The 22,724-nt window shown below is 42.2% G+C and overlaps 2 protein-coding genes across 5 annotated transcripts in view; both read left to right on the top strand.

The window, feature by feature from the left end:
• The window catches only part of ZBED1 (zinc finger BED-type containing 1), a 59,682-nt gene extending 48,884 nt beyond the window's left edge, over positions 1 to 10,798 (top strand). For all 3 annotated transcript variants that reach the window (XM_055701345.1, XM_055701344.1, XM_014279450.3), the window contains exon 2: positions 5,831 to 10,798. In XM_055701345.1, coding sequence (XP_055557320.1) covers positions 5,882 to 7,969 — 2,088 coding nt within the window. In that variant the 5' untranslated portion in view covers positions 5,831 to 5,881 and the 3' untranslated portion in view covers positions 7,970 to 10,798. The remainder of the gene's footprint in view (positions 1 to 5,830) is intronic.
• Positions 1 to 22,724, top strand: part of DHRSX (dehydrogenase/reductase X-linked) — a 169,549-nt gene that overhangs the window by 3,302 nt on the left and 143,523 nt on the right. The gene's annotated exons all lie outside the window — the stretch shown is intronic.

The following is a 22,724-nucleotide window of genomic DNA, read 5'->3' as shown; positions in this document are numbered from 1 at the left end:
GATAAAACCCCTAAACAAATGAGAGAACCCTAGTGACAGAAAGGGCATATCTGCCTACAGTTTGAAGTCATCTGAGCATTTTTCTAGCGTTAGTTTTTCTTGGCAGAGCAAAGCTGGGTATTGTGCCTAGGGTGTGTAACACTTTCCAAATCTTTTTTTCGAACTACAGAGAAACAGCATGACAAAAATGTGACCCGAGTATTTTTTGCAGTCTGTTCTTAGCTATTAAAAAAAAAAAAAAAAGTATTGAATTTGGAAGTGCTGGAGGAAGGCAGTGAAGATCCAACCTGGGAAATGTCAGCTGCCTGAGTAGGACCAGGGCAGATCTGACAGCTGTGAAAATTTTTCTTTCAGCCCTAACTTGGTTTCTTCCAGGGACAAGTAGTTTCCTTGTAGGATACTTGTTTGCTTGGAGTTGCCCCTTGGCAGTTACCTGCTGCCTTGCTTTGACTTGCTGTGTCCGGCCGTTGCTTAAAAAAGTGAATCAGCTTGTCAACGGGAACTTTTTTACGCAGACTAACCTTGTTTCCATAATAACTTCAAAATAGCAACTGCAGTGCAACAAAAAGCAAAAGTGTTGGTTAGAGCATGCTTAATTAAAGCTTGGATCAGTAAACTACACTAGCACTAAGAAAACATCAAGTACATTTTCCAGATAGTAATCTAGAAAAGTGCGTATGTTTAAAATTTTCTGTATCTTTTTGAAAGGGAGTCTGTAACTCTCACAAGTACAGGTGTTTTATCGTCGGGGTGCCTTCCCTGGGAGAGCCTAGAGGGAAGAAATGGGGCTGGGAAGAGCAGGGCAGCAGTCATCCAGGCCTCCAATCCCATCTCCTTGGCCCCAGTTCCCCTGTCAGGTTTCCCGGTCTTCGTGTGCCCGTGGTGCAGCTCTCCCATGGAAGGTTTAAAACAGAGGGATGCCTGGTGGCTCGTCCTTGAACTCTGCGGGTGAGCAAAGGGGTCTGGTGTTGATGCAGCCCTTTGGCCTCCAAATTTTCCAAGAAAAGCTTGCTTTCTTGCACTTGCCAGGAAGAAGCGTTGTGGATTTCAATCCAACTAAACCAAGTTTGTTTTGTTTTTCTTTTCTTTTTCTTTACCCGAGCTTAGAGTTGCACACTCTCAGCACATGGGCTTTCACATGGCTTTTAAAAGTGACCATCTGTTTTGCCACATCCTACCGGGGGTTCATCTAATTTTTATATGTGGGATTCAAGACAGTTTTTTTGGGAAAGAGGGTGGTTTGAGCTCTGAAATCTAGATTCACTGCAAAAACTTAGTGTTTGTTTCAAGTTGCAAACTGAAAAATTAGTAATAGTTGCTATCGAAGTGAGCCTTCCCCCAATAAAGAGTATTGGAAGTTGGTCTGATATTCTGATCTTGAAGCTCAGGGAACGGAAATACAGAGCTGGGAGGGTAAACGGAGTGCAGTCAGTGATTGCTTCGCTAACTAAAATCAGCAGAAGTAAAGGGGAACTTATGTTTAACTTATGTTAAAACATTTTTCCAAGTACCAATTGCACAGACAGTGTAACTGCTGATACATAGTGTAAACTGTGTTAGTTTTCAGTGGTCTAAATAATTACTAGTTTCATTAGAAATTACTGCCTGTATTGTTTTAGTTTTTTTACAGTGTTTAATCTTAATTATTTTGAGGGGGGAAAAAAAAGCCCTGCATGACTAAAGATCCTGATATAAACAGCTTTTTAAAAAGAAAAATCTAATCAGTGGATTAGTAAAAGTCAAATTAGTATTACTTGTGACACCAGGATATTAACACTTGAAATGTGGTCACTGAAAGTCATCCTACTGATAACAAAAATGGTCATACAGTCTCTTTTGGTATTTTAAGAGCTTATCAAGGAATTTATTTGGCATCTTCCTCCTGCATTTTTCTCTTCTGCTGGTCATGTTTCATTGAAATTTGAGGTAGAGGAAGAATAAATGCTGAATGTTTTGTAGTTTAGAAGTCTTTGTAGTTAAATCTGGTACCTGTGATGTGTGGAGAACTGGCTCTGAAGAAGGTGGTAATGTGGCTGAAGTTTAGAAGGCCTTAAAGACTACTCCCGTCCTTAAGTGATTGAAATTTCATACATATTTTTCATTTGCCCCAATTTCTAGTTGTTCAGTATCATAATTTGTACCAAGTTTCTTTACAATTAATTGTGAAGAAATAATTTGGGAACATGCATCTTTTAATTTGATTCACGTATCGAGGGCTTTTTTTAATGATTAAAGTATAATGATAGACTGAGCACTTCCTGGTCAAAGCTGTATGAGCGCTAGGTTGTAAAATATCCAGAGGTGGGTAGAGAATCAACCAGGTAGGAAGGACTGACGGCAGGCAAAAATGAAGTTGCATCTAACAATTAATCCCTCTCCCCCATGCACGCACCTAAGAGTTAGATAGTCTCAGAAGTGAGGAAACAGTCATTTTATGGTTGCCCCCGTGCTGAATGAGGCAAGGGTTGTGCTACAACGATACCTACCGTGTAATTAGGGAGGGTGCCATCGCTGTGTGTGCACAAGGGGGCAGAGCTAAGGTTGCACGGTGGCTACACGCCCCACGTTTCCTCACGTTCCCATGCTTGGTTTCACAATCCGAGTGACTCTCGTGTGGGTTTTGAACGTATTTTCTTTGCCACTGGGGAAACCGAGCCCTGCCTGGTGCAAGGGGTAGCACTGTTGCCCTTTGCAACGTATCTAGTTGCTGGTGTTTCAATGTTACGGCCCTGCCCTGGCGAGGGGAGTCACAGGTTTGTGTTAGGAGAGTGAAGAGGGGTCTGAGAGGTGTGAGGAGGCAGCACAACCTGCCCCAGGGAAAGCAGAGATGAGGTGCTAGGGCAAGGAAACTTGGGCCTTTCTTCCTCCTCCTCCTCCTGTGGCAGCTAAGCCCGCTGCGAGGCCAGCAGAGGATCCTGTCTGCAGGCTCTTAAAAGCCTCAGCCCTGGTACCAGCTGGTGGTGTTGGCCAGCTGCGTGGAAAGGCATGCATGGCGAGGAAAACAGCAGCTTCTCCAAACCTGCACTGTGTTTCAATGTGGGTGGGAATTCAAGGGAAAAAGGAAGAGGCACGTTTGTTAGCCTGGAGGCTTTTGTGTGCAGAAGGGTTTTTCGCCAAACCAAAGTAGTGCTGGTTTTTTTATCATGGAAAGTTCAGCAAGCTGAAAGAGAGCATTTCCTTCAGCTGCCCTTGTAACAAGCTGTGGGATTTCCCAAAGGCGGTGAGGTGCTTCATTCACAAGGGATTTCATTCTGCAAGGTGCTGGTGTCCAGTTTGGGTCTGAGTTGAAGCTACTCCAGATGTTCCCAAGCCTAGGCTATGAGCACTGTTCACCAAAAGAGGAAAAATTTACCTTTTCAGATAGAAAAATGGGAGGTATGTTTTTTTGGTTTGGTTTTTGCCATTTTTTTTTTCCCCTTCATAGTACCAGTTATGCTGTGTAACACTGGAGGAGAGACAGGGATGATTAGCAGTTTATATTTGAGCTATTACAACAGCTGAAGTGTGGTTTACAGCATTATAATAAAGGCTGTGTTATGTTGGCATGTCCTTAACTGTGGCAATGCTACTCTGTGCCACTATTGCCAAGTGCCAGATCCAGCTCAACGATGGCAAAGCTGTAACATACATAAGAATGAAAGGTGGGGTGAGTTTGTAACACTCCCTTGCTCTAAAATAACTTGTATTTTATCAGTGTGTGATGAACTTTTTATGATCCAAGGTGTGTCATACTGATTTTAAATATTAAAGATGCATCAGCTCTTTTATTACAGTGGCTTCCTCCTTGCTTTTAGGAACTGCCACGTAACTGCAAAGGAAACTGTAGGATTTAGTGAAATTCTGGGAGCCTCTATACTCCTCAAGATACCAGGTCATGGATTGAAATGGAGTGATCTAAAAACAGTAACACTACATACCGATACAATATATCTTGTTAATGCACAGTCTGATGCTGTGGCAGGTTTACATCATTGTACATTACGCCACGTTGTCTTTCAAAATCATCAGTTTTTGTGGAATTGCATACCTTGGTGTTGTTGATAGGCACATCTTTGGAATGAGGGAGCATTACCACGTTGAATCAATAGTTTATTCTGGCAGCTTAAAAGGCACTGAACGAATCACTGTAGAGGGCATTGCTGGCAGTCAGAACATTGCCCCCCTCAGGGGAAAAAACCCCAGGTCTACACCCAGAAGTAAATCTACAGAACAAATTAGGTAAAATGTTTGCCCTGCATCTCTTGTTCTGTTTCTAAACCAACAGCTATGTTTGAATGAATATGCTTAGTCTTGGTAAACCTGTCTTTGGTTTTTCATTCAAGACATTCAGAAAGTGCTGCAAAATACCAACTATAGTTCAGAGAGAAAATAGCTTTTCTTGGGAATATTCATCAACAGCAGAAAGCACACCAGCGAAGCTTGCACACGTATTTTTTGGAGATATTCCCTTGCAGCAATACGAACAAGTCAGATTGTTTCTTCCTCCTCCAACCAGCCAGTCTTACCACCCAGGGACTTCTGGGCTTGGGTGCAGGAGCAGCTCCTGATGGGCAGAGAAGGAGCAATGCCATTGCTTTCAGGCTGGCTGCAGGGATGCTCCCAATGTTTCTCTTCTGCTCTCTTTCCCTGGATTTTTGTGAAGGGGGCTGCATCTGTGTTTAACTGATTTACTTCCTTCTTCCCAGTCCTGGCCAGGCCCCTGGTGAAGGGCTTGTTGTCACAGGCGCTCTGGTGGTGGCGTGGAAGAAATGGAGAAGCGTCAGCATGCAGTCATGCTTTGCTGTGGCTTGGCTTTTTGGTGTAGCAAAATCAGCTCCAGTGGGTGCCAGCTGCCAGCACTGTGCACAGAGGCGCTGTAGGGCTCAAGTAGTGCTTGCACATGACTGCACAAGAAATGTTTTCCTGTGCAGATACTGAGGTACAGATTGCCAAGTCTTGGCTTATCGCCATGCTCATCTAGAGTGTTACCCCCTCCTGACTTGTGCAGCCTTTTGAAGAAAATACAGCAAAATTATTTTCCAGCTGATGTGGATAATATTTATTAGTGCTTCCATGTCTGCTTTTCCTGTAATTATAATGCACTGTTATTCCAGGAACCATGATTGTGAACTAGTAGTTCAGGAGATGGCTTTGATTTCAGAAAGAGGACAGGAAAGGTGTCAGATGCGTATTGTTGATCTGCATGTAGGTTCAAACTCCTTTTACTTCAGTAAGAAAACATTTTTACATTTCAGAAGAGCAGATAATGCTATAACTTGCATCACAGTTGGGGTTTTTTTTCTGTTTTTTTGTTTTTGTTGTTTTTTTTTTTTAAGCAAATGGTGGAACAGTTTGATCCAACTAACAAAACTTCTTTCAAAATAAACAAACAATAAAACCTTTGCTCCTTCAGTATCAGGTTTCAATTGAAATAAATGTTAACAGTGAAGTTTAGTAACTCTTAGGCAAGAGGATGTGGGTCTAGCCCTAACTATAACTTAAGAGGCAGGAAAATGTTATAGCAGATCACCAGTTTGTGTGACAGTAGTGCGTCAGCTTTGTGGTGGTACCCCTTCTCTACCCAGAGTTATGTAATTTGAGAAGCAAGATTTACTCGGGTCTTCTAGCTCAATTTCACAGCAGAATGTGATATATTAAAAATCTTTTAAATTCTTGACATTCTGATGGGCTTCTTGTAGATCACACTTCCTGCAAATCTCATCTTTAAATTTGCAAATGTAATTAGTAAGGTAGGTTTCTTGATACGTTTGCAGAAACGTTAATTTCACATAGTTAAGTGTGGTCAAACTTTTGCTTTCTCATTGTATCTTTATCTTACTGCCTTTATCAGGTACTCATTAATGAGTGAAGGATCAAAAGGTGGGACGGTGGCCAAGAAGCAATGGAGAATAAAAGTTTAGAAGGTTCCCCATCAGACCTAAAGTTAGTGGCTCACCCGAGAGCAAAGAGTAAAGTGTGGAAGTACTTTGGGTTTGATACCAATGCAGAAGGATGCATATTACAGTGGAAGAAGATCTACTGCCGTATTTGCATGGCACAGATCGCCTATTCAGGAAACACGTCCAACCTTTCCTACCACCTTGAGAAAAATCACCCCGATGAATTCTGCGAATTTGTGAAAAGTAACACTGAGCAAATGAGGGAAGCCTTTGCCACCGCATTTTCAAAAATCAAGCCGGAATCATCACAGCAGGTTGTGCAAGATAGCCTCATCATGAAGACCTACCAGAACTATGAAAACAAAAAGCATCAGGAACTGACATCTGCAGTCATCAGCTTAATTTGTGAGGGCATGTATCCTGCCTCTATCGTGGATGAACCCACCTTCAAGGCCCTCTTGAGAACAGCAGACCCCAGGTATGAACTTCCGAGCCGGAAGTACTTCTGTACAAAAGCTATTCCCGAAAAGTACAATGCCATTAGAGAAATTGTGCTGAAAGAGCTCACTGAGGTTCTATGGTGTGGCATATCCACAGACATGTGGAGGAGTGAAAACCAGAACAGGTCATATGTAACTGTCGCGGTTCACTTTCTCAGCAGCAGTCCTGCCAACTGCCTGGCTGTGAACTCGCGGTGTTTAAAAACATTTGAAGTACCTGAGGATAATACTGCAGAGACTATTACGAGAGTCCTTTATGAAACATTCATTGAGTGGGGGATCAATACAAAAGTCTTTGGTGCTACAACAGATTATAGTAAAGACATTGTGAAAGCTTGCTCCCTTCTAGATATTCCCGTACAGATGCCTTGTTTGGGGCACACTTTTAACGCAGGAATACAACAAGCTTTTCAGCTCCCCAAACTCTGCAGCCTTCTTGCCAGGTGCCGAAAACTGGTGGAGTATTTTCAGCAGTCTACAGTTGCGATGTACATGCTGAGTGAGAAGCAGAAGCAGCAGAATATCCTCCACTGCATGCTGGTAAGCGACCGGGTTTCCTGGTGGGGAAGCACACTCGCTATGCTGCAGCGCCTCAAGGAGCAGCAGTTTGTCATTGCGGCTGTTCTCGTGGAGGACAGCAACAACCACCACCTCATGCTGGAATCCAGTGAGTGGAATACAATTGAAGGGCTGGTGGAGCTGCTGCAGCCTTTCAAGCAGGTCGCGGAGATGATGTCTGCTTCAAAGTACCCAACGATAAGTATGGTGAAGCCACTTCTCCACATGCTTCTGAATACTACCCTGAACATCAAAGAGAATGATTTGAAGGAAATCAGCATGGCAAAGGAGGTGATTGCTAAAGAACTGTCAACCACCTACCAGCACACCCCTGAGATAGACATGTTCCTCAATGTTGCAACTTTCTTGGATCCTCGCTACAAAAAACTGCCTTTTCTTTCAGCCTTTGAGCGGCAGCAGGTTGAAAACAGAGTGGTGGAAGAAGCAAAAAGCCTGCTGGAGAAAGTAAAAGAAAATACCTTTAGGACTGAAGAGAAATTCTTCACAGTTTCAGAAGAGCCCCCTGTAAAAAAAATCATCATCTCCTCTACTCCTCCTCCTACCAGTGTCATCAACAACATGCTTGCAGAGATCTTTTGCCAGACAGGAGGTGTGGAAGACCAGGAGGAATGGCATGCTCAAATCGTTGAGGAGCTGAGCAACTTCAAGTCACAAAAGGTCCTCGGTTTAAATGAAGACCCACTGAAGTGGTGGTCTGACAGACTAGCGCTATTTCCAGTTTTACCAAAGGTTCTTCAAAAATACTGGTGTATTCTGGCCACAAGGGTCTTCCCTGAACGCCTCTTTGGTTCATCTGCTAATGTTGTAAGTGCAAAGAGAAACCGGTTAGCGCCGGCTCATGTGGATGAGCAGATCTTTTTGTACGAAAACAGTCGGAATGGGTCTGAGGCTGAACCGGAGGACGAAGACGAAGGAGAGTGGGGTTTGGAACAGGAACAGATTTTTAATTTAAATGACTCGGTAAATGTAAACAACAATTTCTTTAATATCAGAGACAGTGGGTTTGTTTAACAGGACTGCTGCGGTACAGTTAATAACAAAGAAAAAAGTATTTGTCTTAAGTTACCAAAAATACTTCTGTTTTATGCTTTGAATGCTGTAAATATTGAACAGTTGTAACAAACTTGATTTAGCTTCCATTGTCTATGTTTTCCCCACTGTCTTAAAACATGAATGACTTGTGATTAAACAGCACTGAAATGAATGAGGAAATAAATTCTACAAAGACCGTGATTTCTGACTGTGGCCCAGATTTCAGAAAGCACTTACCCATGTGTTTCCTTTCCACTTGCTTCAGTGGGAGACAAACACATGCTTATGTGCTTTCTATCACAAAAATATTTTCTTGAATTAGGACCCCCAGCAAGGGAGTTTTTAAGATTTATGCCTCTGTTTGTGAATCCTGTGTGACTCAGGATGTTAGCTTTAAATTTTGGATTTTAAAACATTTTTAAAATCCATAAATCTGAGCAGTGGATATTTTTAGAGTGTATCAATGCTATGAAATGAAAAAAAAATATCTTGAGCCTGATTTTCTGTTTTCACTACCTCATGTCTTAGGCCTGGTCTATGCCAGAAAAGTTCAGCTGGTATATTTCTGTCAATTAGGGGACTGATGTATTTTTATTTTAACTGATACTGTGCTGGCATAGGCTGTAGTGTGGATGCACTTATACTGGGATAAGTTATTCTCCTTTCCAGTGCGGTGTAAATGGTATAAACACTTCTAAACTGGTATTGTTGTGTCCACGTTAGTCTGGTTTTACCATTTAACTGCAGCAGCTAAATGGCAAAACTTTTTTTTGTGTGTGTGTGTGTATGTGTCTAGGCAAGCCCTGATTGTAGTCTCTTGCGCTTTGACAAAGTGGTGACAAAGTGTGCAGGGTTGAGGTGGCGTTGTGTTACCTTGGCTTTGTTACGTTCTGGCTGATGCCATGCGGTGCGAAGCGGGCAAGGTATCGGCCCCTCAGCGGCAGTGGCGGAGAGAGGGAGGGAAGGAGGGTTTGGGGAGACGTGTACGGGCTGCGGGTCTAACATTCTGTCTAAGTTACAAAATCCTTAACCTCTTAATTTAAATGGGGACTTCGCCCAGGGTAGCTAGAAAATTTTGTTGGCAAGAAAAGCAAAATAAAAAGCTTTACTATTATGTAAATATATTTAAAAGAAGGGGACCCTTCCATTTCCCCACATGTATTTAGTGAGTCTTTAGGATTGTTTCTTATTGCGTTAGCACTTAAACCATCTTTTTTTTTTCTCCTCTTTTTGGTTCAGTTTGTAGAGTGGACTTTAGTCCCGTCCAGTCTAATGTTTGAGTACTGTTTCTGATTAGTTGTTGTGTATTGTAATTGCTCCTTCATGTCTCTACGCTTAAGTGTTTTAAGCCTTTTTGAGAACTCGGCAAACAAGAAAAAGAAAGAAAACCATCCCCAGCCCCCCCATCTCTTTATGAAATACACATCATAAACAAGAGTAGAGTTCACGCTTGGCACAGAGTGGGATAGCAGCCAGCATTTTTCCCTGAGGTGCAGAGGAGGACATCTTGGCATTTTCCAGTTAACAGTCAAAAGGTTTTTGGGGTTTTGTTTTTGTTACTGGTGTCTCGCCCCCCACCTTGGCTATAGTCTATGACTGTCAAGCACAATCTTTCCAGAGAGGTCTGTTGAAGACTGGCCAGTACTCTTCTAGAGGAAGAAGTTGGTTTTTTTCATCATGATGGTGACCATAGACAATTGGTTGTAGAAAGGGCCCAGCCAGGAGGAGCACAGAAAAATGAGAATTGTGATAGAATTGAATCTATTGCCAGACTGCTTGTTTATATTATGGTTTAATAGTTTTTGCAAGTTTGAGGCCTTGTGTTCTTTGTAGGTAGTAGGAAGGGGTGGGTGGGTGGGGAGGAAGGACAGAGGTTAGAGTAAAGGAGCACTGAAGTAAATAGCAGTGAACTACCTGGCATGTTTAATCCTGAGAAAAATGCATTTAACAGGTGCTGTGGCCGGTGTTTGGCTGTCAGTAGGCCTGGGTTTTCACTCTCTAGCCCCCTGAAAATTAATTTGCACTTGCACAAAGTACACACAGAGTGCATCCCGTTGGATCTTGCTACTCTCCACACCCACTGAGGAGGTGTATGTGATTGCCCAAGGTACAAAACACAGGCTTGGCCTAAACTCTCGCAGATATATAGGCTGTCCGTGAGGGTAGAATAATCAAGTTATGGAAGGGAGCGAGATACAGGAGGTCCCTTTTTGATGTTACCTGAGCTCCTGTGACACCCCTGCAGTCTGCCAGGAAGACCTCTTGGTTTTTACATCCGTTGAGTACCAGCTGGTGTCAGTTGTGTCCCCTCACACCACCTCCGCCTGCTACCACTGCTGCTAGCCCTCAAGAAGCTGCGCAAATGTTAGTGTGAGGTGTGTGGATCCTGTCTCACGTGAGCATAATTCAAAGCCGTGCCCTCACAACCAAGGCAGAGCCCAGAGCACCGCTCCCCTGGTCTGTGTTCAGCCTGCCCCTCTTAACAGCATCCATCTCCTGTTTGCATCTTTGTCCTTCTAGGGCTAAACATATGCAGTGATGCTTACAAGCAGATTTACCGAGATCGGTGCAATGCACTACTCTTTTCTTTCCAGCTTCTTTTTATTTTTTGGTATCCAAAATAAAACTGTAGTCGGTTCAATTGATGTGTGTCAGCGTTCTTTTAAAAAAAAAAAGGAGAAGAAAAAGGAAAAAAAAAACCAACAACAAAGCCATTGTTAGTCCTACCCATTGTCTGTGAGATTTTTATTTAATGTTCTAAGCCTGGAATATTGTTAAATAAACCAGAAAAATAAGTTAGTTACTAGATTATTTGTCTGATGTGTGTTCATATCTGCAGCACTTTATGACTTTGAACTCTTCCGCAACAAGGGGAGGTTATATTCTAAGGTTTTGAAGCTATGCATTTATTTTCCTTTTGATCCTGTAAGTTATTTAAAAAAAAATGCTGTACAAATCTTTTGGATTAAAAAAAAATGAAGATGAAAAATGTCAGAAGTTTAGATGGTTTCTCTCGCTTAAATACGTGTGGTGTTTTTCATTTAACAACATAATTTTCTGTTGTTTAGTTGGGTGGAGAACCAAAGTTGCAGAGCTGTTTTAAATATTGCTACAACGTGAGTTAAACCCTGGTGTTATTGCCAAGGGTGGGCCCAGAACACATTTCCAAATTATGCTATTAAGTCAGATTTATGTTTTGTGTTTCTTGACAGCTAATTTGAATGCACAGCCGAATGTTTCCTTTTCTCTTCGGTACAGCTGAGACATCTTTTTGGAGGGACGATACAGGAACTACAGCTTTTGTGTGTTTTCATGCTGGAAAAGTGATTTTTTAAACAGGCTCTCAAACTACGTACTTTATACCAATAGAATTGCCTTTGGCCACCAGCTAAGTATTTCCAATTCAGGATTAATATTCAGTGGGGTAGGCAAGGTTTCTGAGGGTTAACAACGTATCTAAAGGGAGTTTTGTGGGACTGACCAACCTCTGTGCAGGTATTTTGCCTCTTTGCTGTCAGAGATTACCATGAAGACAAAACCAAAACCTCAAACCAAACTGAAGTCGAAAAGGTGAATTTTTCCAGAAAACCATGTCTAAGATGCCTTGGTTTAAATGGATGGAATAAAGTTCTGGATTATTTGTGGAAAGGGTGCATTATTTTAAATTTCTATCACAGCAGTGTGTTAGATTAATTTAGAGGGTTTTCTTAATTAATGTCATGGTGGTCCAATTAGCTTTAAAGGAGCATTGTGTGCAGGCAGGAATATTAAAAGCAAAAGAAACGCTAATTGGTTACTTGTAATATTTTGTAGTACTTCTGAAAAGTGGCATGTAGCTCATGATCTTGTCCTTTTTGTGTGATAGCTTAAAAAGAAGGGTCTGCCTGAAGATGTCATTTCTGAAGGAGGGGAAGCGTACGGATTTGAACACAGAAGTGGTATATTTTACATATTCCATAACAACTGGCTATAGGAAACTTTGCACTGGAGCATTTTAGTCTCCGCACACCATACTCCTTTCAGTGGTCTCCATTTCTGAGTGTCCTTTTTAGGGGATGATGTCTTTTTGAAGGTCTGGAAATCTGGGTTCTGGTGGTGCAGTGCTATGCACCACCAGAAAAAAGTCTAGGCGGTCTTTTTGGCTATGCTGAGAAGCCTCTTTTGCTTTGGCTTCTGATTTGTTATGTTTTGTAGCTTCATTTTTTTGCTTTTAAAATTTTTTTTCCATTTTTCTTTATTTCTTTTTTTCTGTGGGTTTTTTTGTTATTTTTCTTTGTTTTTACCTAAGCCAAGATTATATTGTCTGTCTCACCATATTTCCTACAAATTGCTAGTCTTCTGCTAAATTCAGGATGTGTTTGTTTTTAGGGGATGTAGGGAAATTAACGAAGTTGGTTTTGCTTTTTAAATAACATTATTTGGTGCTGTAGGAAGAACTTGAAGATACAGTATAATTTTATGTCTGCCTTAAAAGCAAATCAGTAAAGTAAAATGTCTAATGGCTTTATGCTATTTAAACTTGAATTTCAAAACATCCCTACAGTTGCTGTATAATGCTGTCATTTTTACATACAAAAGCATTTTCTTTAGGTTGAACAATAAAAATCAATTAAATAGATTTTTACTGCTTCTACAGTCATTTTCAGTGCCCCTGCAGCTGGGTTAAAATGCCACAAGGGAACTGAGTTTACTATAAAAAAAAAACCCAAAGCAAAACACCGTCTTCCAGCTTGCCTTGTGTTTTAAAAACATTTTTAGTGATAAAATTTGATTTATAACTTTTTAAAAATGCAAAGGCTGTTGCAGAAAATTTTCAGATGAGTCCCTCAACCTCAGAGATGTCAATATTACGAGATAAAATTCGATTTATAACTTATAAAAAATGCAAAGGCTGTTGCAGAAGATTTTTAAATGAGAGTCCTCAATCTCAGAGATGTCAATATTACGATTTTTGAGCATTACACTGACATTTATGCACAAGGTGCTGTTGACTTACCTTTCTGCCAGAAGAAAAGGTTAGTGTTCATAAAAGTGATGCTGCCATCTGCAATGCTTTGAAGTCGGGATCAGGTGTATTTTTTTTCAGAGATGTTGAAAAGACTGGTACTTGCTGCACATGTGTGCTGGTTTCCATGCTTTACAATTAGGACTTTTTTCCAGTGACTTGAATTTGCAAAATCCTGTTCCTCTGTCCTGTCTCTCTCCCTGGCCCTGTCTGGGCAGAGTGCTGGGTGGGAGAAGCCCTGCTCCCCAGTGTGGGGTTCTCTTGCAGAGAGACCGTTCCTGGAGAGCAGGTAAACCTCGGTTTAAAATGGGTTTAAACTAGTTCCTTATTCCTGTCCACTGGGGCTACAGCACCTGTGCCATGCTGTGAAAAGGCAGAGCCATCAATTCTTCCCCCCGGGGTGGTGTACAGTTGAGCACATCGCTCAGTTGTACCAAAAGTTGCCTACGTGGCAGGGGAAGATGCTGCGGAATTGGGCTCAACACAGCTAGGAAAATAAGCTTGGAGTCAAAGACATAGTAAACAGCAGTGGTCCTTACTGCATGTCGGGATGGAAACAGGATCTGTGCAGCTCTGGTTGTTTGGGTTTTTAAGGTAAATACCTTAACATGATACTAGTTCGTGCTTTAGGCTGAAGCTGTGCCTGGGAACTTTTGTGAACTATTCAAATAGTTACGTGTTTAATACTCACATAGAAAAGAGTGTTCTGTGGCATTCAAGTAAAGGTTTTCTACAAAGAGTAAAGCTGCAGTTCCTATTTGATAGATATTTTGGAGATGAGGGATAGCATTTACAGTGGTTTTACAGGTATAAATACCGTGGCCAGAGGTACACACACATTCAGCTGTCAGAAGCGGTACGATAGTCCTGTTTTTGAGTACAGCAGAGGCAGGAGGGGATACTTCCATTTCTAATAAATAAGAAATGTTGTTATTTTAATGCTTTTAGGTAGAAGACTAATTAAAATGCATCTGTAAATCTTCATGATAGTATAATGCTTTATTTGGATATATCTGTAGAGAATTAATCCCTTTGGTTTACTTTGTACACTGAAGGTGTGACTCTATTTGTCCATAGCTGCATGCGCGTGATATCCTGTTCAACAGTGATTCCCCAAACAATGCACAGTAAAGTTATTTTTAAAGTGGCGATTTCTTTGATTACATACAATTTTCAGCATACATCTTTGTCCCCAAATACTTGCAGTCAGGAATGAGAAATTAATCTTTTATTTCTGCAATGGGCCCTGCTTTGCTTTTGAATTTGAGACATTTTGTGTCTCTGTGTATCACTCTGTGTTTACAGACACCACCACTAAAAGTGTTCCATTCTCCCTTGTTTTTTTTTTTTTAATGTGCTTTTTTTCTCATGAGTCATTGGTGAGGTTTACAGTGATAGGAATTTACAGTCATAACAAGGAAGATGTCAAGTCAGCATCAGGAGAGCTCATGCCAGAAACATCCTGTCCTGTGTCAGGAATGCTTTGCTCCAAGGGAAACCTTCACGTTCTCAAACATGGCTTTCTGGTGTGTGTGTGAGCGAGAAATAAAGTGCTTTTGCAAACAACGCACAGTTCTGTTTTATGGTGGTAGTTCAGTCTGCTGTGAGTTTGTACTCTGGGAAGCACTCTGGTTTAGCACCGAATTCAAGTTTCTTGAGCACACAGCAGAACTCTATGAACAGAAGGAATTTAGCGACAATTAAATCTGCAAAATGCAATCGCTTAATTGATGAGAACAAAGAAGAAGTGGGTCCATCTAGGAAAACTACTGAAATTGTAACGGGAACCTGCAATTCCTGTCTGAATTCCTGACAGCATTTAAAAATACTAAATGATTAACCTTCCAGTAATCTGACATTTCAGATGCTGTGAAACAAGTAATTTACACACTTGTTGATGTTTCTGTGCTGCTGGTGGGTAAGCTCTGTTAGCTGCAGACCCCTGGGCTCCCAAATGGCCAAGGAAGAGTTTTCAGTAACAAGGCAGGGAGGAAGAACAAGCTGTTACTGTAATGTCCCTGGAGCATGTGGGAGCCTGGGCTGAAATGGCTGTTTCTGAATGACACTTTGATGCAGCCTCGCTGGTCTACCACAGATACACATTCACATGCAATCCAAGGATTTGCCACTGATCGTAAATCTGGCAGGTCCCAAAGGAGCTAGTGCTGTGGTGAGAAAGAGCGAGTCTTGCAGATGAGTGGAGCCTTCTGTGTGTGGTATGTATCTTTTAGCACCCCTGATTTTAAGCCCCGTTCTCTTTCCTGTGCCAGCCGCGTGAACAGTAGTGCTGATCTTCGCTGTGTTATTTGCTGTGGGGCTCTTCTATTTGAAGTGTAAGACTAGGAGAACATCACCTGCGTGCTTTCAAGAGGCAGTGAAAGTAGGCAGAAGTTCACCTGTGCTGTATGTGGTTTGCTGACTGCTCTGCATGAGCAGTAGGTTGAGGGTGATATTTCGTTTACCCTGTAGTGTTGCAGATGTGCGACTGGCATTGCTGCTGGGAGATTTCTGCGTGCCTGGTCAGAGAAATGAGATAGGTAAAGAGCAACCGTGTGCATGTTGTATCTGAAGGTATGATGCAATCCCCAGGTGAACTTAAAGTGCTCGCATGAACTGGTTCTTTTGTTGTCCTGCAAACAGACTAACTGCCTTGTTCATGTCCTGCCCACTCCACCCCACCTCCTCTTCATTCCTTTGGCTGATGTTTGCAAAGATTTCACAGTTCTTATTGAAGATGGAAATTCACAGATAATGCTGGAAAATATTTGTCGGTTGTTGGGACCGTTGCATATACTTTTTGTGCCTTTTTTGGCAATGCATATTAGAGCTGATGGAACATAAAATTCTTTTTTTACCCAGGGATGGGATCCATGCACGTCTGAAGTTGGTTGTCGTACGCAGAGACTGGTAAACTCTTCCTACAGTGAGGGGTTCAGCTCAGCCTGCAGTGTTGGTCTGTCGGCTGCACTTCTGCCCGTTCTCTAGGCTGTTCAGGAACGTTGCTGTACTCTGCAGAGGGAAAACCGATTCCTCTGGATTGTTTTCCTGGTGTTTTTGTATTGCTGGGGCTGTTTTCTGGTCTGCGAGTGCCTGAAGGAAGGGAATGGGCCAGGGCTTTTCCCCTGATCCTGCTCCTTCCCTGGGCTGGTTGACCACCCTGAGAAGAGGATCGTCCAGAAGGTAACACTGCTGGATGATGTTTGCAAACACCAAGACTACAAAATGATTCATTCATTTTACATTTATTTTTAGGCTAAGATGAAAATGATATAAAATGTGGCCTAAAAAGGAGCCTTCAGACCCTCTGCACTAACTCCTTGAGTTAGGCGTCCAAATATAGATTTGGGATTTAATCTCTAAAAGTGATCCATTTTGCATGCTCTGTCTTCAGAACCACTAGAAATGCAGGCATCGCAAGTGTGTCTCTTTAAATATCCTTTAAAGAATGGTATTTTGCAGTGGGATGTATATGCAGAACTTTTTAAAATCCAAACCATAAGTTTTCATTTTCTACACGTCCATTTTGTCTTTGGTTGTGCTTCAAAGGTTAGTATCCATAGGATCGTTATGTCTAAAGTGATCTATTCAAACATTTTAGGTCACGAAAGTAGATGGGCTTCAGAAATAAGAGAAATATTTTCACCCACAATTTATAAGCTGAAAGTCTTAATTATTCTGTGTTGAGGGAGCCAGTTGCAACTCTGTTCTAGAAAAGCGTGGAAGAACATGAAATGTAAATAATTTCACTTTTTTTAGGTAAAGTTCCGAGAGTAAAAGGCTTAAGTGTAAGCACCCTATTTTCTGCTCTGTTATCTGCATTGTAGCAATATGGAACGAGACCCACGGTATCAGTGAGCGTACGAGTGAAAGAACAACCTTCTTTTATTTAGTAATTTTTCTACTTGTGAGGATGTTTTCGTTTAGATGATTTAGTCTTAACAAGCATAACTTCAACAGTTTTAGCAGATGGGCATAAGCATTTCTGTTGCTTGGTCCTTCCTTCCTTGATAAATTGGAACTTTTTCTCCTTGTTCATGTAGAACAAAGGAAAGAAGGCAAATGGGGGTGCAGTGTTAGAGGTGGCAGGCTGGGTGTTTGCTTCGTGCTCACGCAGCTGAAGCACTGATGGATTTCAGAGGCGGGCGATGGGCTGTGTTTGTGCCAGTGGGGCATTTGGGTCTAAAGATGGGCAGATGGTACCTTGCAAAGGATATGTGGCCTTTGCTTTCAGGTCAGTACTATGCCAATCAATGTGATACTTGACTCGGAGCATTAGCTGGTTGTGCAGTTGGGAACTTCTGCAGTCAGTCTGTGTCTCTGCTTTTTTGGGGCTGTTTGGAGTAGCATCTGCTCGTTAGGTGATAGAGCAAACTGTTAGCCTTAGAGATGCTGCAGCTCAAGAAAGTGAGCTATAAAATGTAATTGTTCCTTTGCATCAGAAAAAGAGTTGTGTAACCAAATTCCACTCAGTCACGCTTTGGTTGAAGGCACCAAAGGTTGTAGAAATTCAGCTGAGGAACATAGAGTTTTACTGCCAGGGTAGTTGGATGGGTGGAGGTCTTGAGTCATGCAGTACCTTGTGTGGACTCCACCATGAGGCTGCCTGCGTGGGACAAGTTGCACAACCAGAAATCTTATTTGTCTTCAATGTGAGTGCTGAAGCAGTCTCAAAAAGTTTCACAAGGCCGGAAGGCAGGGGGAAGTAAGCATAGACCCAGTGATGTTATTTTCAGAGATATTTTTGTAGTAGAGTCATATTACGTTAGTTTGCTTAGACCATGCAGATACTGTCCCACCACAAACACTTTACCTGGGGCTCCCACACTCAGTGCTGGAGTAGCACTCGAGATACACGGGCACTGACATGTAATTCTTGATTCAGCTCAGTTATGGTAAAGGTTTTAGTGCATTGAATACATAGAGTCTTATGAAATATTTTGGTATTTGTGTCACTAAGATTGTGTGTCTTGCCTTGCAGACAGGGAAAGAGTCAAGATTTGGGCAGTAACAGAGTAGAAATGTCATAATTATACATACATACATGCAGTCCCCTCTTGGTGTTCCCAGAAACTTGTCTGCCAGTTTCAAGGCTCCCATCTTTGCAGTTTCTGAATGACAGATGCCATTACAGACAGTGATTTCGTGTTTGTGGCTTTATCGTAGTGTACGAAATACTGCATTAAAGCTGCAGATGTGATGGAACATAGCAAGGTTTAAATGGGGTTATCGCCATCCAGGGAAGAAAATATTTGACAGTTACTGTTGCTAAAGGAAATAACCAAAAAAGTGATGATATTTTGCTTTACATCAGGATTGCTTTTAAGAAAAAAAGGTGCCATAGTTTTGTAATAAACCTTTGACGTTTGCTTTCCTATCACTGTATTTGTGCTCTGCTAAGAGAGGTTTGATGTTTCACAGAAAATGCGTTAGGCAAGAAAACTACATCCCCCATCCTACCCAAAACACCATCTGAGTTGTGTAAGGCTGAGTAAGAGCGTTTGGCTCTGTTATGCTTCTGCTTTGACTGTTTTCTGACAGAGTATGCTTTCTGAGACTGGCATTTCGCTGTCTGAGGGAACGTCTAACCATGTTTACTAACATTACTTGATATTTTAAGTTAGACTGGGTTAAAAAAAAAAAGGAAAGCTGGACCTAAAAACTGCACTGAACTTGTTTCTGAAGGAGGACCTTGAGGGAACAGTTAAAACCTTTTGTTTTTCTTTTTCCTTGTTGGCACATTGGTAACATGGTGATGTAACTAAACACCCTCCAACTCCACGAGGAAATGCGCATCTCCTAGGTCACTGAGTTACCCTCTGTGACGTGAGCTTCACCAGCGTGAGAAAACTAAGTTACGCCAGATGAAAGCAAAGCTCAGTCACCTCCTGACCTCGCATCTTATGCCAGTGTTTCTCACACACAAACCAGGGGTTGAAGTTAATGAGCCTTATGAGCGTTCAATGAATTTGGGATTAAGTTTTTAATCTGCTGTGCTGCGGGCAAGGGTTTGATTGCCACCTCTGGCTGCCCAGGCATGGTGTGCTGCAGCAGGGGGCGGGTGATGCTCCCTGTTAGCGATTTGTACTAAAACACCTGATAATTAGGGCCCGTACGCCAAGTGCTTTACAAAGCCAACCCAGAAGATGCTGTCTGCCTTAGGCAGGTTATTTTTAAAGCAGAAACCGATAGTTCTGTACGGCAGTATTGTAACGAGCACGTTAACCTGTCCTGGCTAAGGAAATCACAGATGAGTTGGCATCAGACCTCGTTCTATAAAATAAGTTCAGTGGTACCATTCCAAATGGCTTATAAAGGATGCAACAGTCTATGAATTACACAGAATCAAGGTGACTTTCAAAATAAACTGTTACTGGCACTACACTTTCTGCAAACCAGGACCAATGCAGTGAAGAGATGAGCTTGTAATTTCTTTACTGAATGTATCCCAGTGAACAGGCTGCCTGTAGAGCAAGCAGTAAATGCTGGCTTTTTGGCAATTGAATATAACCTGGATAACTGAAAAATAAACGTTTGTGCTATGAAATGCTTCTTACAGCAGATATACAAGGGCTTTTTGGACATATTTTTTCAAAATAACATCTTGTTAACGAATAAAGCCATCCAGTGTGAATATAGATATCATCTAATCTGCCTGTTGGAGTGCTTTTGGGCTAATTAACGTCACCACCTATATGCCAGTCCTACTTGCGCATTCATAACTGGAGTCGCTGCACTGCACAGTATACGATTTTAACATTAAATAGTCTGCTGAAAATTAGTAGGGAAAAGGTCAAGAAATGCAAAATCCACGTTCTCTCAATGATGCTATACTTCCTAATTATATGATAGAGATATTTAAAGAGCAACTAACTGGAATCAGAAGTAAGTTTCAAGAGCTACAGATGCTGCCATTGGTAGTGCCTGGTAGGTGCTAGCAGAGTTCTTTGCGTGTGGTTGTAGGCGTGTAACTTTATTCTGCCTGTAGTTTCTCATGGGTTTATTTTTGCAGTTGATCTTTTGAAGTCATTATGTGAAAGCATCCAGCACTGCAGGGAGGAAAGGGATATTTGAAGATACAGGGAAGAGCGTGTAAAACAACAAAATATGTGGGCAATGGGGTAGCCTGGATTTCAGCTTGAGCATGGCCGTTAGGGTTTTACTACAGTGTCATATGGTCTTAGTTGTTTATACACTGATTTAATGACCTTTATTGGGATTTTTGCTATTAAGTGTAGCATATTTTCTATCCATCTCTTCCATCTCCATTTTTAAAATAATTTAATTTTTTTCTCAATGTTCGCTCATTAAAACCAGTCATAAAATATTCTAGTGACAGGTGAAAACCATGATTTACTTCCCAGTCTTCTAATCCAATTTTCAAGGCATTCTTTTTCTTCCTTAAAAGAAAAGCGTGTACATATCCACATACATATAGAGAAAATGATGGTAATTCAGCAATGAGGTCCAATTTATTCAGTTCAAATTCTTCCAAGCTGCTACCCTCTGCTGTAAAGGAGAAGGCATCTTTACAAGCGCGATCTGGCTGTCAGCCGGCATATGGTTTTGCTGAGGGCTGCGACGATGGGGACCGAGGCTGAGAGCCGCGGGAACCACCGCAGTGGCTCAGTGGGCAGAGCGTGGCTGGCATGGCCGTACTGCCAACAGCATCTCTGTGGGCACGATCCGTTGCTTGCAAATGCGTTGGGGTCTGTGTCAAAATGGGTTTACAGCATGCTCCTCTAGTTTGGCCAGTGGTGGTTTGGAGGGTGAGATGCTGAGACCTTTTCTTCCTGCTGGTCCCTGGCATGTGCAGCAGCAGCAGGACTAGGGAAAGGCAGGGCTGGCAAAACGCCTGCTCCCCCTGGAGAAACGTCACTGCTGCCACTGAGGTGTAGGTGGTGTGACCCTGGTGAGTTGTTCTGGGTGTCCCTCTTCATATTGACATCACTCCTCTCTGCCTTGGGTTTGACTGTTAGCTACTGCTTTTTTTACCTGAACACTGGTCTTCTCCAGGTTGAACATACACGGGGCTGGCTTGGCTGCTGAGCTGTCGTGCTGGACAAAGCACTCCCTTGCAAAGGTGCCACATGCATGAGCAGGGAAACACTTGCAGAAGAACAGCTTATTCAGTAAAACAAAGTTTTTCTGTTTCCCCAGGCAAAATCTGGAATGCCAGTAACTGTGTCTGGAGCAGAGTGTGGGCTTTTGCTGGTACAGCTGCACTGGTCACAGGCTGCATCAGGGCACAGAGACATTAGCCAGATGTCCCCGCGTGCCTTGGGAGGGAGGTGGTACTGTGGCCAAAGTGAAGGTGTTGTAACCTTCAGCACTGCTGGGTTTTCTGTACAGAAAGTTGCAAAGCTTCAAATGCAATAAAATACAATGAATGCTGATGTAAGTAGCTGCTGGTACAGCTTGCAGAGATGGGAAGGACTACCTTTCCTCTCCCTGCAAGGAGCTGCGCACCTTTTACCTTCTATATCACCATGATTTTTTCTGACAGAGGTTCTAACTGGTGGCAAAGCTCCACTGGAGGAGCCAGTGTGAGCAGGCTGGCTGTTCAGACTGCTTGTTACAGGGGGCTGATGGAGATACGAGGCTGAAGTCTGGAATAATAACTGCATTTGAGGGTTACATCTTTCAAATCACCAAGAAGTCAGCACACAGTGTGAAAGCGTGTGCTTGAAAGCCTTGCATGTTGATGGAAAAAGCCCTAAACAGAGAAATATTGGAAATGGTAGAGAGTGGCTGCATAAGCCAGTGCAAGCTCTTAAGCTTTTATTCCTCAAGCCTTTTTTCCTCCCCTTGATATGTTTAAATGCTAAATTCCTTTATGCGTCTCAAAAAAAAAAAAAAAGTCATGCAAATTATTGTAATTATTTAGCATCAAACAGAAATTAAATGTAATTTAACTTTTTGTTGTTTAATGTGAGGTTAGTATGAGTGCTGTAGATAGGTAGCTGCTGTCCATCAGCTTGGCAAGGTCCGTCCTTTGAGAGGTGGCTCTAGGTATATCAACTGCACTGAAAGTTGATTATAAGCTTGGCATAATGAATATGGGACTGTAAGACCTGTCATAATAAAGTGTCTTTTTCTCAGATAAGAAGAGGGAATTGTGCCTTGAAAGAGCATTTCACACCAAATGGGCTGTTGCACGGCCACATGGTTTGAGCTCGATCCTGTGGTCAGATGCAACAGAAAGCACGTGTGAGGCTTGCTTGCGCTAGCGCTGATGCCCCAAAAGTGCTGGCATTTCTGTCTGACATCCTTAGGAGCACTGACGGGGCGCACTGTGATGGACTGACCTGTTTGAATGGCTGGTAACATCAGGTAGTGGTGAGTGAGGTCATAGCCTGGCTGTGCAGAAGGGCCGGCGTTGGTGCCTGCAGCCTTCACCCCTTGCAAGCAGGGTGGTTGGGAGGTGTCAGTCAACGCGTGTTTCTGTGTGAAATGAGCTTTTCCCTTAAAAATTTCAAAAGCTGTTTATAGGAGGTAATTAAATGTAGGAACAAAAATAGGACGTCTGTGTCATACTCCTGGAGCATTATCAATACTGGGACTTGTTTTGCGAGCAGTTGCGCTTCTTCAGAGGAGTGTGATACTCTCTAATTGAAATATTAATAGCAGATAATGACACTGTGGAATGGTGGCCTCTTATATGGAGAAATACTTTGAGAGCTTTTAATCTGTGTGGTAACTGCATATTAAAAATCTTTTGACAATTTTGAT

This window comes from Falco cherrug, chromosome 2 (assembly GCF_023634085.1).
Source record: "Falco cherrug isolate bFalChe1 chromosome 2, bFalChe1.pri, whole genome shotgun sequence".
NCBI lineage: Eukaryota > Metazoa > Chordata > Aves > Falconiformes > Falconidae > Falco > Falco cherrug.
Note: the sequence above shows the minus strand (reverse complement) of the source record. Positions and strands in the feature narration are given on the sequence as shown.